At 48.1% G+C, this 15,408-nt stretch overlaps 1 protein-coding gene across 1 annotated transcript in view; it reads left to right on the top strand.

Moving 5' to 3' along the window:
• Window positions 1-13,735, top strand: part of LOC144119543 (kinesin-like protein KIF12) — a 43,908-nt gene extending 30,173 nt beyond the window's left edge. The window contains exons 9-17 of the mRNA XM_077652126.1: window positions 373-491; window positions 1,271-1,375; window positions 1,715-1,795; window positions 5,412-5,557; window positions 6,202-6,309; window positions 6,838-6,925; window positions 7,301-7,422; window positions 8,356-8,525; window positions 12,401-13,735. Coding sequence (XP_077508252.1) covers window positions 373-491; window positions 1,271-1,375; window positions 1,715-1,795; window positions 5,412-5,557; window positions 6,202-6,309; window positions 6,838-6,925; window positions 7,301-7,422; window positions 8,356-8,525; window positions 12,401-12,441 — 980 coding nt within the window. The 3' untranslated portion in view covers window positions 12,442-13,735. The remainder of the gene's footprint in view (window positions 1-372; window positions 492-1,270; window positions 1,376-1,714; window positions 1,796-5,411; window positions 5,558-6,201; window positions 6,310-6,837; window positions 6,926-7,300; window positions 7,423-8,355; window positions 8,526-12,400) is intronic.
• Window positions 13,736-15,408: the final 1,673 nt, after the last annotated feature.

Here is a 15,408-nt window from a genome sequence, read left to right as displayed (position 1 = left end):
CGCTTCTTTGAATTCAAGTGAGAGCAAATATTCACTTCAGGCAATTTTTCTTTGGGGGCGAACGATCTCCATCATGCCTTTTCACGTCGAATGCAGCGAGAATGAGAGAGAGTCATCTTAGTTTTTGGGTGGGGCAAAGTGAGCGTACTCTGTCATATCGATTATGTGTGCACACCCGTTTTCTTCGCGCACCCCATGAGCCCGGCGTTCGCACGGCAGAGATGTCGCTGACGTGTGTCGGTTCATCCCAAAGGAAACCGCTGCCAGCGTTACTAGCGTAAGCTCCAAAAAAGCACTCGGGGAGATTCTCCGGAAAGTTAGTGCAAAGCAGCGAATAACGCATTCACTTTGCTGTGCATTCCTTCTCGGCAGGGAACTGCATATCGTGCCTGGCAGATCCCAAAAAGAGGACAGGCCACATACCGTACCGGGACAGCACGCTCACCAAGCTTCTAGCCGACAGTCTCGGAGGCAGCGGCATGGCCCTCATTGTGAGTAACAAACGTCCAGTGGGATCTCCATCGCCGCATCGCGTCAGGTTACGATGGTGGCCGTGAAAGCTGTTGTCTTTTCATGTTGCCTAAACACTTTGCCTTCCTAAGATAGCTGAACGGTTGTTTGCACGTGGAACGTTACTTTTACGCCTTTATAAATAGTCGTCCTTCTTCCTATTTCCTACGAGCATCTCACAGAGCTTCGCATATGTGCTGGCAATCATTCCTGTGTCACGTAATCACCGCGCGTTCTGCCCCGGGCATTATACGATATAGCTGCCCCTGAATTTCACCTGCAGCGTCATTGAGCCCTTACCAACCTTACTGGCAGAGAGGAATGATATGGCAGTCTTCTAAGACGCTTCCGTGATTTTGATTTTCCTTCTTACCGCTGTTTAAAGCGACTCGTTTGTTGTGTGCTCAGATTTGGTAATAGAGATCTGTCACCCAAATTACGGCAACCAAAGCAGGTCTGAAATAACCGTACTCCATGTCAGAACAGCGAAGTTCCAAAGCCCGTGCGTGTATGTAAAAAAAAAAATTGAACTAGATAATCGCTGAAAAAAAAAACGCAAGAATAATGTTTCTCTTGTGCAGGCACCATAGACACGTACTTCGTGAGTCCCGTGCGGCGCTGTGCAGAACGTCTTTTGATTTTTCTCAATAAACCGATCCTTCTTACTTATTGTTTACCTTACTCAACACCTTCCCCCAACCCACCATTTACAACTTCACTGCACATTGCGAAGCGTACTGTCCCTTGCCTCTTTACGCAGATCGCCTGCGTTTCTCCAAGCGCTTCCAACGCTCACGAGACAATCAACACGCTACGCTACGCATCCAGAGCTAAGAGGGTGAAAACAAAGCCCATGGTGCGGATGGTAAGCCAGCATGTGCATCCCAGCGTTCTTAGCGCGCATTCCGCTTGCTTAAAAAGCAGGCAGATATAGGCACAGCGGCGTGCCTGTTTTCCTCGCTGCCGCCTAGAGCGCCATATAGCAATAGAAATTATAGAGATTTTAAAAATATTTCATAAATAATGTTTAGGTATTTCATGAAGAACGTTTCGCAGTTTTTTGGCGAATATACGAAAAGCGTGTGGCAAAGTACTTTTAGGGGGAATCACTTGTTAGACGTGCCTTAGGCCATTTATTCGGTCACCTGGAGTATGTGCCTCTCTCTGCGTCGGCCTGAAGCGAAGGCACTGTGTCCGCTTGCAGGACCCTCGGGAACTGCTCATCCTAAGCTTGCGCCGGGAGGTGCGGCTACTGCGCATGGAGAACAGCTACTTGCGTCAACAGGTTTGTACGGACATTTTTCGTCTTAATTATGACACGCGTGCCTTGTCTTACTCATGGGCAAGGAAAACGAAGCGACACATCAACTCTGATTTTATCTGCGACTAACACTTAAATCTGGCCTTCGAAAAAGGCCTCCCGTAATCATTTATTCATTTCGAGTGATCTGTAGCACTGCAGCAGCTGTCTTAACTTTTATACTTTAAGATTAGCAGGCGGAAATAACATGAGAGATTGCTTACACTGAGTGAGAATTTACAGCTCCCTGTCGCTGACTGCTGTTCGCATTGTGAAACAAAGTCTACCATACTATGCACTGGAAACTTAATCTTAAACTCCCTGAAGCACCTTTCTCTGGAGTATAATTCAAATCACTATTTTAATGATAATTAAAATAGCAGCTTACATCGCGTGAATAGAAAATGACGACTATAGTCTCCCCGGGGCACCTATCAGCGGCAAAAAAAATGCATCTTAGCAGATTTGATACTCTAAAATAACGCCCTAATTCCTTCAAATGTCATAAAAATTTGAAGACATTCTTAAGTCAGTTCTGAAGGAATAAAATGCCATAGGATTTACTCTATTTTTCTCTAATATGTAATGCGTGTCTAATGTTCTTTTTGCGATCTTCCCGCCAAAACTCCAGTTGGAACCGGTTCTATTGCCCTTATTGGCATGCAAGAGTGGCATGTTTGTGGAATGTTTACTACCTTCCATTCGATTATCATATGGACTTATGCTAATCGGACCCACTAATCCACCTTAATGTATTTTGCTAGGGTTGGCCAACTTCCAAACTTTTGGGGTCTTCACATTTCCAGCTTTCGCGGTGCCCTTTGATTGGTCCACCGGTGGTCACGTGGTGTTAATGGCGTCACGGCCCTCTCAGTCGCATTCATAGATCAAGGGGAGTCCTCGTACCACTCACTGCTGGCGTAGTGGTGCAGTAGTTAAGCAATGCGCCACTGCCCTGGCAGATGGTGTGTTTCAAGCACAGTCGCCGGTGGGGCTTGGGTGACGCATGCTGCTCTTGCCGAGTTCCCGTAAAGCTCATGCGCAGCGTCGCAGTGGGCAGGTGGCAACTGCATTGAATTTGGCGACGGTGGGCAGTTTGCTCACAGTCTTCTGGGATGGTTGTCACTTTCCGCGATGGGCACGTTGTGATAACGTCACAAGGTCACTTGAACTCTCAATTAATCACGGAACGTCTTCGGGAATTTATAATTTCGCGGTGCTCTCTGATTGGCCAGTTGGGGTCCGTCATCAAGGAATTTCGTTACGGAAAAATACGAAACTTCATAACGACAGCCTAAATGCTATCGCATTAAAATGAAGGATGAATACCAACGTATCACGATACAAAACTAATGCACACTAGACACGGTACAGATGAGCGGAAACACTGCTGAGGGTCTGTGGCCACTAATGGGTGCCTGTCACGTTCTGTGAATAAGTATCACTTTTTGCATTCGTTGCACAAGCAGTGAGGTGGTTTTCCGACGACCAGAGAATGCTACGCACTGAACTGAGGGCCCAACCACAAGCGCTCCAGCTACCACCCTCATCAATAAACGTTTACTCAATCAATCAATATGCAAGTAGAGCTGCTTTCCTCTTCGTGCATTTCAAAATTTTATGTGCGCAGATACATGGTAGTAACTAGCCCAAAAACCTCCATCAGTAGATGTGACGCTTGCTCATTATTTCTTCACCTCTAAGGGCGTCACGCATATTGTGAACTTAGTAACGCGACTGTGGACAGTTTATCCACTTCCGATGGCGAGCACAATGCTTTTATAACCATTTCTGCTTGTAAAGCGTGCACCGCCACAGCACACTGTTATGCGAGGCAGCTGTACTTTGCGACCCCCCCCCCCCCTTTTTTTTGGGGGGGGGCAGTGGAGCGGCAGATAGGGAGCCAAAACACGTGTCGTCTCTCCCTACGAAGCGGTATATAGCTTGGGAGTATATACCGCTTCGTAGGGAGAGACGGCGTGTTTGGCCTCCGTACTTTCCGCCCCACTGCAAAAAAAAAAAAAAAAAAAATCAAGTAACAAAGTATAGCTTCTCCGCATAACACAAAGTGCTGTGGCAGTGCACGCTTTACAGGCAGACTTGGTTACCCTTTTGAGGCACGGCATCCTTGTATGTGGACGCTTTCTCTTAAAACATACTACATCGCCAATATTCGTTATTTAAGGCATATTTCTAACACAGCTTCCAACTTCTAACGTTTAGTATCAAATAAAAAACACTTTTCTAGATTACAACAAATTTGCTAAGCACGTCTAGTTACAAGAAACAATAAATAGCGCCAGGTTTCCCAGCGATGGAATGTATAGTTACCGCGGGGAAGGCAGCGCGCCAGACGGGACCGTCGCGCGGTCGAACTATTTGTCGGAATGACACAGTTACGGACGCTCCACCGATGTAGCGTCCCTTTCATTGCCAAGAAAAGCTGTCGGCAAATACAGTTTGGTACAATCCAGTGCGAGTTGAGAAAATGTAAAGTAGAAGCCTACCTAAATCTAAGCAAAACTGCTTTTATAATTGTACGAAAGCGTCATTGCCTGTTACCATTCATCGCGCTTTTTTTGTGAAAGCATCTGTTGCAGGGGTAAGCCTATCGGACCTCGAACGCTACACAATTTGCTGGATGAAACGGCTTGTTGCAATCCTCCAAGAAGAGTTAAACTTGAGAATCAAACGTTTGTGCACACGCACACATTTGTGGATATTAGAGCTGAAAGCACAAATCATGACGTAAGTGGAAATCAGCTTCCGTCCTTCCTTTGCTGATGTAGTTGATTAGCAAAGCACGCATCTTAACCACGCTTCATTTTACTCTGAAGAAGACGGCTTCGATATCTTGTCAATTACGCGACACCTCTTGGAGAAACCGAGGCAGTAAAAAAGCCAGCGTGGCAGCACAGGCGCCATCGATGTAAAACGGTCACCTGAATGATGAGAAAATAGCTCAAAAGGAAGACCAGGGACGGAAAGGGAACGACGCAGACAAGCGCTATCTCGCAAACTCGTCTCGCATCGTACCTCTTCTGCGGAAAGGCAGACCTCTCCTGTTCCATTAAAGTCCCTTCTCCGCCTCCTCCTCTTCAGCAGAAAATGAACGAGAAAGCCCGTTACGCCATCGTACGTCGGCGCCCAGTTAAGCATAACGTTAATTATTCATAAAGTTATTCATAAACTGTGCAGGAAGTATAGCTGGAACGGGTTTTAATGGCTGTCTGTTGGGGCCCTATTCTGTTCGTGAGCGGCGTACGAACTGACCTCTACTCGTAGTTTTCCATTTCTCCTCTCCCAATCTAAAACGGGTGGACACGGTGCCCCCTGAGCACAAAAATTATTGTGGGACAATAAACAGAACGAAAGATAAAGTGTCCCTGCCCGTGCCACTAAGTGTAGTCGCTAACCTGAATTCTTTTCTCTTTCGCGGTGCGTTTGCGGGGTCTTTGAAAGTAACGAAAGTTGCACTTTTTTTTCTTTACCCCACCAAAGCCTCCCAAGAGATCAGCTGAAACCATTAGCGAACGAAATGAGAACGTCCAAATCGAAGTTCTCCGTTTGAGCATGCACTTCGTCGCACGACTTCTTGCAGATGCTGAATGGCGGAGGCCAACTGCAGCTTAGCAACGTCCTGGCCGTGGGCGGCGAGCAGCCGGAGACCGACGTCGTCGAGCCGGGAGACAGCCGCGACGAGAAGGCGCTGCTACACAAGTACATGGCCGAGAACGAGGCGCTCAGGCGAGTGGCATGCTGCGGACTGCCAGATCCGATTATCGTCGAACGCGCTGCACCTAGCTTCCTTCGGACGGAGCCACTCTCCGCTGCTTGCGGACTTTCAATTCGTGGTTAAAATAACTCGTGCTGCTCAGCAGAGGTGGTTTTCCAACGCAATTCTTATCGTCCTACACGACAGCTTTGGCTCAGAAGCACCCCAATAGCTAAACTAAAAGGTAAACACACACATTGGAGATCGTAAATAATTTTCACGGTGCTAACTTTGAACGTGAAAAGTAAAGCATTGTTTTCAGCAAAGGATCCCGAACTGCTGTTTTGCATTTCCAAAGAACCAGCGTTATCCTACTGTTCCACAGCGTTTCGTCGTGTGCTGTTATGTATCCCATGAAATTACTCCTTTTTGCCGCTAGGCGGCTGTGCCTCGCCAATAATTGTGAAACAGAAATCACGCAGTTTTTCACTGGTGCAGGCAAACGATGATCAGTCAGTCTGATTGCGACGGGTTCAACAAGTGTCACGTGACATAGGCAGTGGTGTCATAGACGCGCATGCGGTGACAAGTGGAGGAGATGTTTGTTTCTCGCACCCTGCACAAAAGTTGGTACTTTTAAAACTATTACCTGACGATGGGGCGCCTTCGCTCGCAGGATCGAGAACGCCACGATGCACCACATGCGGGAGATGCTGGTGAGGGACCACGAGCTCGTCTGCCGGGAGAACGAGCGGCTCATCAAGAAAGTGGACGCCCTGGAGAAGTGAGTGCTGGATTCGCTCGCACACGCATGCGTGGAACCCCAGTCAGTCATTCTTACTCCAGCTCCGTGTTTCCCCTGTGTTTTGATGTTGCCATGGGTGTCGTCAGGAGCCACCACGAGCACGCCGATACCAATGTCACCGGCATCGTCAACAGTACATGGAAGCATTTTACAGTGCCTCTGGCTATTCCCCAATAAGATAATTGTTGCTAGAAAGTTTAAGAAAAAAGGGCATTATCAGGCACCAATAGCAATCAGTAATCAGGTTAAAAGTTTGGAGTAAGCAATCTTGACTTTTCTGTTCTCGTCTCGTTCCGCCTTTTAGTCGAAGAAGCCGTCCCCTTCTCTATGTCACTCATGTCCAGCCAGTTGTCATTGAGATGGTGCGGGACAGTGCGTTTCAATCGAAGGCAAGCTCACACGTGAAAATCATTCTGATCGCAAATAAACACCAGTACCGCGTTTATCTTCCTCCGTCCGTGCATACGCTAGGCACGACCCGACTGAGGCACGACGCCACTCGCGCAGGTCCCAGTCGCAGCCGGAACAGCAGCAGCAACAGCAGCAGCAACAGCAGCAGCGGCCGGTCACAGTCGAGAAGTCCGCCAAACCGCAGGTACGGCTTTCTGGCACCCCACACCGGGATACACCTTGTTCCGCAAGCCAGGGGCAGGGAGACACATTGAATGAATGAATGAATGAATGAATGAATGAATGAATGAATGAATGAATGAATGAATGAATGAATGAATGAATGAATGAATGAACAATTTCATGGAGGATATAAGGAGCTGATTTATTCACGAAAAAAAAGGCATACATGTCACTATTTATTGTACGCCTTTTGCATGAATGAATCACCCGTGGGCTAGCACCTGTTTAGCCGTCTCTTGCTGTACTAAGTTCCCAAGGTTAATCGACGACGCACATGGGAGTAGTATCCTGCACTGTCATCGCGCTCATCGCTATCCTGCTCCCCACACCGCCGCAGACGGGAAGGAGCCGCGGTGGTGAATCCAAGGCGGCCAAGAGCAGCGCGGCTTCGGACAGAACCATCCAGTCGACGAGGGAGTCGCCCAAACTTTCACCGACCGTACGCAAGATTGGCAGCAGGTAGGACGACAGAAGAGCACAGCAGAAGGACGGCAGATTGGGCGAGTTGGTTGGTGTTCCATGGTGACAAGAAAACTCAAACAGCGCTAAACAACAGGACCAGAAAGACGAGGAGACCAACACGGCGCTTCAGCGGCAGTTCAGCGCCGTGTTTGTCTCCTACTCTTTCTGGTCCTGTTGTCTAGCGCTGTTTGAATTTTCTTGTTGCCAGAGCGCAGCAAACGCGCGCTCATTTGACGCACTTTCAATGGCGAGCAACGCCGACGTGCAGAGTTTAGGTTGCAGTCTAAGCGCCTCTGTCGCCTCAGATTTGTACAGCTTTGATGGCAGAGGGAACGCAAGGAATATGTATGCTCTTGGGTGCACGGCCCGACCTTCATCACGTGCTGTGCTTACTTCGAAACGAGTCCATTAGAAAAATGCATATTTCGATGGATGCCGTGTTCGTCGCTTGTTCAGTGTTGTAAAAGAACGCGAAGTCCGCATACTGCCAGCCGCACCACGCTGTGTGTACTATGTCTGACGGCATTGCATACAAAATGGCCACTTACTTCCATATGCGTGCATCAAAAGACCCACACTCCGAAACATAGCGGACACTTAATTGACCACGACTTTCGTGCGCAATTTGTGAGCGGCGTGAAGATGGCCGGCCTCGAGAAACGGGGCCGCACGAAAGCCACCTCGCTGGCACATGTCGGGAGGGTTCTTTCCAAAAACTTACAGTGGGTTACTACGCTCGCGTAAGTCGAGATTCAGCGGCAGACAACCGCACTCCTGAATGCGCCGTTCGCCGTGCCGAAGTGTCACGCCCTCTAAGCGCAGTGGCACGAACTACGCACGCATTAGTTCACTGACCATCCTAGTGGCTGCCTTGCGCTGCGCACTTGTGTAAAGCGCCCCTTGATATTACACTTGTGCACACTTGCGCAGCCTGAACGACGTGGTGCCGCAGCCCGATCAGGACGAGCATCGGCGCAACTCGTGGGGCACCAGCGGCATTCCAGTCCGGCTGCGCCAGAAGCTGTCGGCACACCCGCTGGTGGCAGCACTGGCGCCACGGCGCATCCGGAGAACCGCCTCCAACAGGGTCTCACCCGCCGGTGCGTCAGCCTCGCTGCGTTGCAGGGATTGCTCGTAACAGACATCACACGTTGCCTGCCTGCCTGCCTGCTTGCCTGCACCTGCTGTAGTGCCCGTCGCAGTCTGGTTTCTCCGCTCAAACTATTACGCTGCGCAGAAATGTTGTCATTATAGTCATATACCTTTGCACAGGCCTGGGCGGATGTGTTGAAAGAAAGAGTCAGAAATTTCGTGTTCAAGAACAACACCAACCTAATTTTCTTTTTTGCTGCCCAAGAAAAATATTGAAAAGAAGAGTCATGATCTAGTGACTGATCGAAGCCTACTTTTGACTTTAGTCTTCACTCTACACTATATATATATATGTCTCTGCAATGGTGAGCATCCGCCTCGCATGCGGGAGGTGCGGGGCTTGATCCCCAGTGCCGCCGGGTACCCATCGGTGATACAATGGGTACAAGCCTGGCCTGGTGCTCGCCTTATTTAGGGTGAAATGCTTGGAAAATGGGTCTCTGGCCCCACCTCTAGTAGAAGAGAATAGCTTGTGCCAAGGCGCTCTTTGGCCACAGATGACCTAGCGCCATAAAAATCCATCATCATCATCATCACCCGAAAAGAAAAAATGTCGGAAATGGCGAAATTATACAATTTATAAGTCACTTTTGTAACGCTCTAGCATCGTAAAAACAAACGCACACCGCCAATGTGAAGACTGCGCTCTTCAGCTCATGTAAACGAACTAACTTCTCAACGCTTCATTTTGTTTAGTGCAGTCCAAAATCGGACTCTTCGCAGCTCATTTGTTTGGTACAAAAGGCTGTTTTTCTTTCTTCAGCCGAGAAAATTGCAAATGAAAAAGCGATTACTATTTCATGCCGGAGCAGTCAACGTCTGAATTCGTCGCCTTTTGACGTTGAACCTGACAATTTAAAACTTTCTTTTTCCTTACTTCAATGATGTCACGGATGTGACGGCTTAACGGGGACTTTCTATTTTTTTTCGCCTTTTCTATCCTCTACGTTCTGCACCCTGTTAATCTTAAAACGCTGTAGAAAGATAGAACCTGCTCATGTCATAGAATACCTACTTTTGTTAGGGTCCGAGTTTTGTTGTTGCTCAACGACAATTTTTGGGACACAACCAATGAACCTGCTCGCCTTGAACGGTTTGCATAGCGTTTTCAGTCCCTTTAAAGCGGACTAATAGGTCCATTGAATTACAACGTTCGTTAAACTGTTACGTCTTTCATTGGCGTTTAGCATGCGCCTCGCGAGTTCTATAAAGGCGCAAGACACGATATTAAAATCTCTTGTTTTCTTTAGGTGTTTTAACAATATCAGTTCGCCTAGTTTTTATATCTGTTCTGATGAGTTCGACGCAGTGAAATTAAATACTGAAATCTTCAAATTTGGCAACAGATGGCCTAAATAAACATCGTACTGTCAATTCTCTCAGTGCAATTTAGATTTCCTTTTGAGCGCAACAACTTTTTTCCACCTTGAGGCCTTACTAGCGCTCAGAAAGACGCAGGACGAATGAAATTCGCCCACACAAGCACTTACTGTCGGCTAGCGTTTTTTTTCTTTAGCGGGCAGATACACAGCCAAGAAAAAACGCAAGAAGACAAAGTGACAATGTCTTGAGAGGAAAGAACTGTTTCCGATGAACGTGACACCGTCGCCAGAAACCGTTAAATATAGACCACCCGTCCCCCTACCAGCTACTGTACAGCTGTAATTAAAACACTAATGACGGTAGGAGTATCGTCGTATTTTTCTGTCGATATGAAATGTTTGTCTTGTTCGTTTCCTGTAGAAAGATTTACCTACTACCCTGCTTCCAGGCCGGCATTGGCAGTCGCGAATGGCGACGCTATCGATTCTCAGTACTTCGGACGTTAGAGCACGGCCCCTTGTTTACAATTGTTATCGTTCCACCTTGCTTCCACGTTTGGGGCTTTTAGCAGTGACATTTGCCCCCAGAAAAATGGTGTCTACATCGGGTCGCCTATCCGACTCTGAGAGACTTGTTTTAAGTAGAACGCGATAAGGCTCTCACTGCACGCTAAGCGGGTTCCAATGTTTTAAAGGTATATGCTCCGATTCGTTGATGACTTTTTTGGCCCTCTTAGATGCGACGTCAGATAACTTCGACTCCCTCGTAAAATATGTTTTATAGCAAGGCTTAAGGAGTATTCGATGTACACTTCACGCTTAAGTTGCCCAAGCAGGGTAGCATTAGGTTCCTAAACCCTAGAATGCGGTTCAAGAGGAATTGCGATTGCTTACAGAGGCAGTAAGGCATCGCTGTCTTGCTGTTCCGCTGACTTGAAATAATTAAAGCGCCTCGCGAGATGACGAGGTCCTCCGCACACAGGTGGCGTTCCGTAGCTCTTCATTGCGTCCGAAATGTTTAATTGTTTCTGCAGAAACCGAAACCGAAGAAACCGAGGCTCGTTTGAGCAACGCAAAAGGCGCCGCAGAAAAGGATAGGGATATAGAGAGGTATATTTCATCAAACTGTCGATCCTTCCACATCCACGAGACGCGCTTCAATGCATATGCGCGTGTCATTGCTTTTTTACTTCTCTGGTTACCGACTGTACCATTTACTGCAAGAGCTTTAATGTCATATCAAGTAGATCGTACACAATTGTTAACATAAACCTCGCAGATAAACCCCTAAACCCTTTCTCTAAAAGTGTTCAAGAAGTGCATTGGCACGTGTGTAAAAATACCCCTCTTCCTCCCTGCACTGTTTCCTCTACGCAGTGCAGCAGAGTATACGACGAGCCACACTCGTTGAAGAAAGCGATAAGTGGACGCGCAGTGGAGCATAGGTAAAAAATTATCGCAACGGAGCGAACTCAGGCAGAGACCGGACGAAAGACAACTTTAAAAAAGATAGTAGCGCGAAAAAACGGGGACGAAGTAGACACGCATACGACAGGACGAATGCTGCATCCGAATTTTCGACGCTACTCGCAAGTGATTCCAGGTGAAGATCATGCAGCAACTTGAGCGCTGTAGCCTTCTGTAGTCTCTTCTTAAATATAGACTTCTTGAAATTTTTCTCGATGGCTTGAATAGACTAAGACTAAATTTAAAAAGAGACTACAGAAGGCTACAGCGCTCAAGTTGCTGCAGGATCTTCACCTGGTATCACTTGCGAGTAGCGTCAAAAATTCGGATGCAGCATTCGTCCTGTCGCATGCGTGTCTATTTCGTCTGCGTTTTTTCGTGCTGCTACCTTTTTCAAGGTGGATCAATACCAACTGGCCCAAACTTCGGTGCTTTTGAAAAGACAACCGCTGGACTAACAGCTGCAAATGATTTCACTTGATATACCTCAGAAGTTGTTGACGTACTAGTTGCAACCTAGGGGAAATGGACACGGGCAGCGCTTGTAATGCGAAGGGACGTTAAGCGATTGTCGCTTAGTCTAACGGAGTAGATTCTAAGAGAAGGCAAGCGTAGCAGGAAGCGTCAGAGTCAGATGGGCGGATGAGACTATGAGGTTTGCGGGGATAAGGCGGCCGCAGCATGCAAAGGAGAGATTTAGTCGGAAGGATATAAAAAAATCTCTCTCCTGCAATAGACGTAGTTAGGCTGATAATGATGATTATATTAAGTTATTAGTCCAGTGGCTGTCCGTCCTTTTGTGCAGATTTCATAGGTGTCCCCAGCTCCGGCGTGTGACTGGCAGAGAGTTCTCATATATGTGCGCACGGACGCAATGGCCTATCGTGATGTAGGCTCTCGGCGTGCGGGCTGTTTGTCTGAAAACGAATGCGTCACTCAATCTCCGCTGGAGGTCGCAGCCGGCGCCAATGATAAGAGCACTTGTTTTGAAACTTCGCGCACTGATTCAAACCTTTTCTTTGCTCCACTTTCAGATATGAAGAGGAGTAGCTCGTCGCAGACGGGAATGAACTGAGAAGTCGAGAATCATCGTGCAGCGGGACGCGTCACCAAAGTTCGCCTAGAGTTGCGTCGGGCACAGGACGTCCCACGTTGGCTATACGACCAGGTGTCGATGGCTCGCAAACATCTCTCTGCGCGCCATAGGACAGTTCAAGATAAAATGAACAGACCAAATTCTTCGACTCGGGTCCACTGTAAAGTCAGCCAGCCAGACAGCTGTATGTCAGGACCGTAAGCAGTTAAGTGATGCTAAGAAAGAATTGGTACAAAGAGAAATAGTAAAGGCAGCTGAGCCGAGCCGTTTGGATCGGTAGTGGGATGTCTACAGAAGATTGCAATGAGGTAACTTACTTCCGTGCAGAGGAAACTCGCGGACTTGGGCTCTGTATTGGTTGACGCTTGCCAGCGTTGCTCCTGCATGCTGGTAAGTGCGTTAATTATGCACGGCGGCAGCATGCAGCCATAAATGCCAGACGCCTCTATAACGAGACGTACACATTTGTGTAGGCCAGCGCCTCTGTCCGCTCGAGTAACTTGGGACATCCTGTAGGCTGCGTTCAGGGCACAACGTTAATTAACCGCACTGTTAGAAGGCTCGCTCTGCCGTGATTATGCAGTTGAATCTTGATAACGCGAAGTTCCCCAAACGCCGCAGAATATAGCTGCGGTCAAAAATAAGTGATAGCCTGAATATGAAACTAAGGAATTATTACACTTATCGGTGTCACTTTGGAGCCCTTGAGAGTCACCCCAGCCGTAAATTTGTCGGAGCGCGTTAAATCCAGCCCTCCTGTCATTCCTTGCCGAGCACACTGCAAAGCGGCGAAGGCGTGGAGGATGGCACGATGCTCCGACCCCGCAAGGACTCCGGCGTCGAACGCGTGTGCTTTAGCACCGAGTTCTTTGGATTTTTTGGTCACCCGACCGCATGTCGCGCTTTCTGGTCACTTGTGACAACGCCGTTTCTGCGCTAAAGACTTCATCTCCCGTTCTAGCGCGCATATTGCGGGTCATCAAGATTCGACTGTACGGTTGCGTGTAAATTCTAGGCTACTGTTGGCACCTGCTTGAACTTTGCCGAGCTGTATGCGTGTACCATTTGTTAACTAGCGACCTTTTCCACTTGAGACACGAAGAGTGATTGAAGCCGGCTGGCAGCATGGACGGCTTTCAAGGGAGGGCAAACAAAGCAAACTGGGCTGCGCTGTGCCCTGCTTCAGCGCTATGATGCATGTCAAGAACGACGTTGGCAATCAATCAATCAATTCGTTAACTCATTTTTACTGTACCTACACTTGGAAGATACGCACGTGCGTCCGTCAAAATTGCCTTACCAAAGGCACACATGAAACCAATATTTTTTCAGCTGGTTGATTAGGAGAAATACTGCCAGCTCAATTTGTTTTAATCGCTGAGGTTGTAGTGCTGCCTGTGATTTAGGAGTACTCATTGCCAGTTACCTGCGCTGTTGAGGAAAGTAATGGTAAAAGCAGAGGACTGCACAAGAGCTTACTCCGAGGTTAGCCGCGGGAAACGTTCGCTCCACGGGCAGTTGCTTACGCGCAGCCTCAAGACAAAGTCGCCAGAACGCTTACCAGGCTGGGTGAAATACTTGAAAAAAGGTGCAGCGCAAAAGAGACGAGCACGGGAGGAAGACACAAGGACGTCCTTGTCGTGTCTCCCTCCCGTGCTCGTCTCTTTTTCGCTACACCTTTTTTCAAGTATGTGCCACCAACTCGCCCAGCAACAAGTTTTATTGAGGCTGGGTGAAGTCAATCTGACTTGAAAACCCGCGTATTGTTACCCGAGATGTACATGATTATCCTTGAAAGCGACGATGGCATCGTGGCGAGATGCTTACCTTCGTTAGATTCTGTCACTGCTCTGTTAAGTAGCTGTTGTTGCTAAGCGAAAGCCCGTGCACGAAAGACACGGCACGAAAGACAAAAAAGTACGAAAGACACGTGACCTTGCTTGCCTCTTTCTCCTGGTACCACACCACATACGCGAAGCGCAGGTGGCTTGCGCTGTGACGAAAGCTGCATTTTTATTACTCAGCACTCAGTCAGCACTCTGGGTTATGCCCAGTGGTCTTTTGGGAATCCCTGATTTGGGCCAAATCACTGGCCCCGCCACATGCGGGAAAGACGTTTGCGGGGCAAGGTGGCTAAAGCTTTCTATCAAACGTATTTTGGAACGAGCAATTAAGAGTCCGCAAAATATTTTACGGTTTAGGATTAGGATGCCGGCAAGCAGCAGGATCATCCACAAAATATCGTAGAACCCAAGAAGTAACCTCTTCAGAGTGCTTCGTCCACAACTTGAAATGCATCTGTCTAGCGGAGGAGTCCACACATACGACGTTTAAAAAATACAAAAAAATTATGAAAAGGCGTCTAACATCCCGAGTGGCAAGCGTTATCGCTGTATACACACTCTGGAAAGATGGGCGCGGTTAGACATGTCCCTCCGGTTTTCTTTCAAGGAAGCCCGCCTTGCACACGTTCTGGTGGCCGCGTTTTGAGACAAAGCGACTGCCCGTCGAAGAAATGTTTGTGCAATTAAATTCCCTAGTAGCGGGTGATAGTGCTGTTCCATCATCCGCTACGGACAGGATTCTCCTTACGCGTTTCGCCAGGGAAAAAAAGCACACCTGTGACAAGTCGCTGTGGGGTCTGCCCACAGACCAAAGTGCCAAAGGAAAATGTTCGTCGGAAAATAAAGCTTCGTTCTATTTGTACACAATAAAGCCGACGTCTTTACCCTCACGTCTCCTGTGCTTTTTCGCACTGGCAGTTCATGCGGCTGTCACGGGCTATAATTTTGATGATTTTGATCGCCGCGTGTGCGCATGTGCAGACGACGACGCGCGCGTGACGTGGTTCCCGTGTCTAGACAAATAGTAGAAAACTCTCCATTAAAATGATGTAATTTCCACAACGTGGAGAGTAAGAATGGAGTTTTATAATGGAACATAGTA

Source organism: Amblyomma americanum, chromosome 2 (assembly GCF_052857255.1).
Source record: "Amblyomma americanum isolate KBUSLIRL-KWMA chromosome 2, ASM5285725v1, whole genome shotgun sequence".
NCBI classification, from domain to species: Eukaryota; Metazoa; Arthropoda; class Arachnida; order Ixodida; family Ixodidae; genus Amblyomma; species Amblyomma americanum.
The sequence above is the reverse complement of the archived record's forward strand: the minus strand, read 5'-3'. Positions and strand labels throughout refer to the sequence as shown.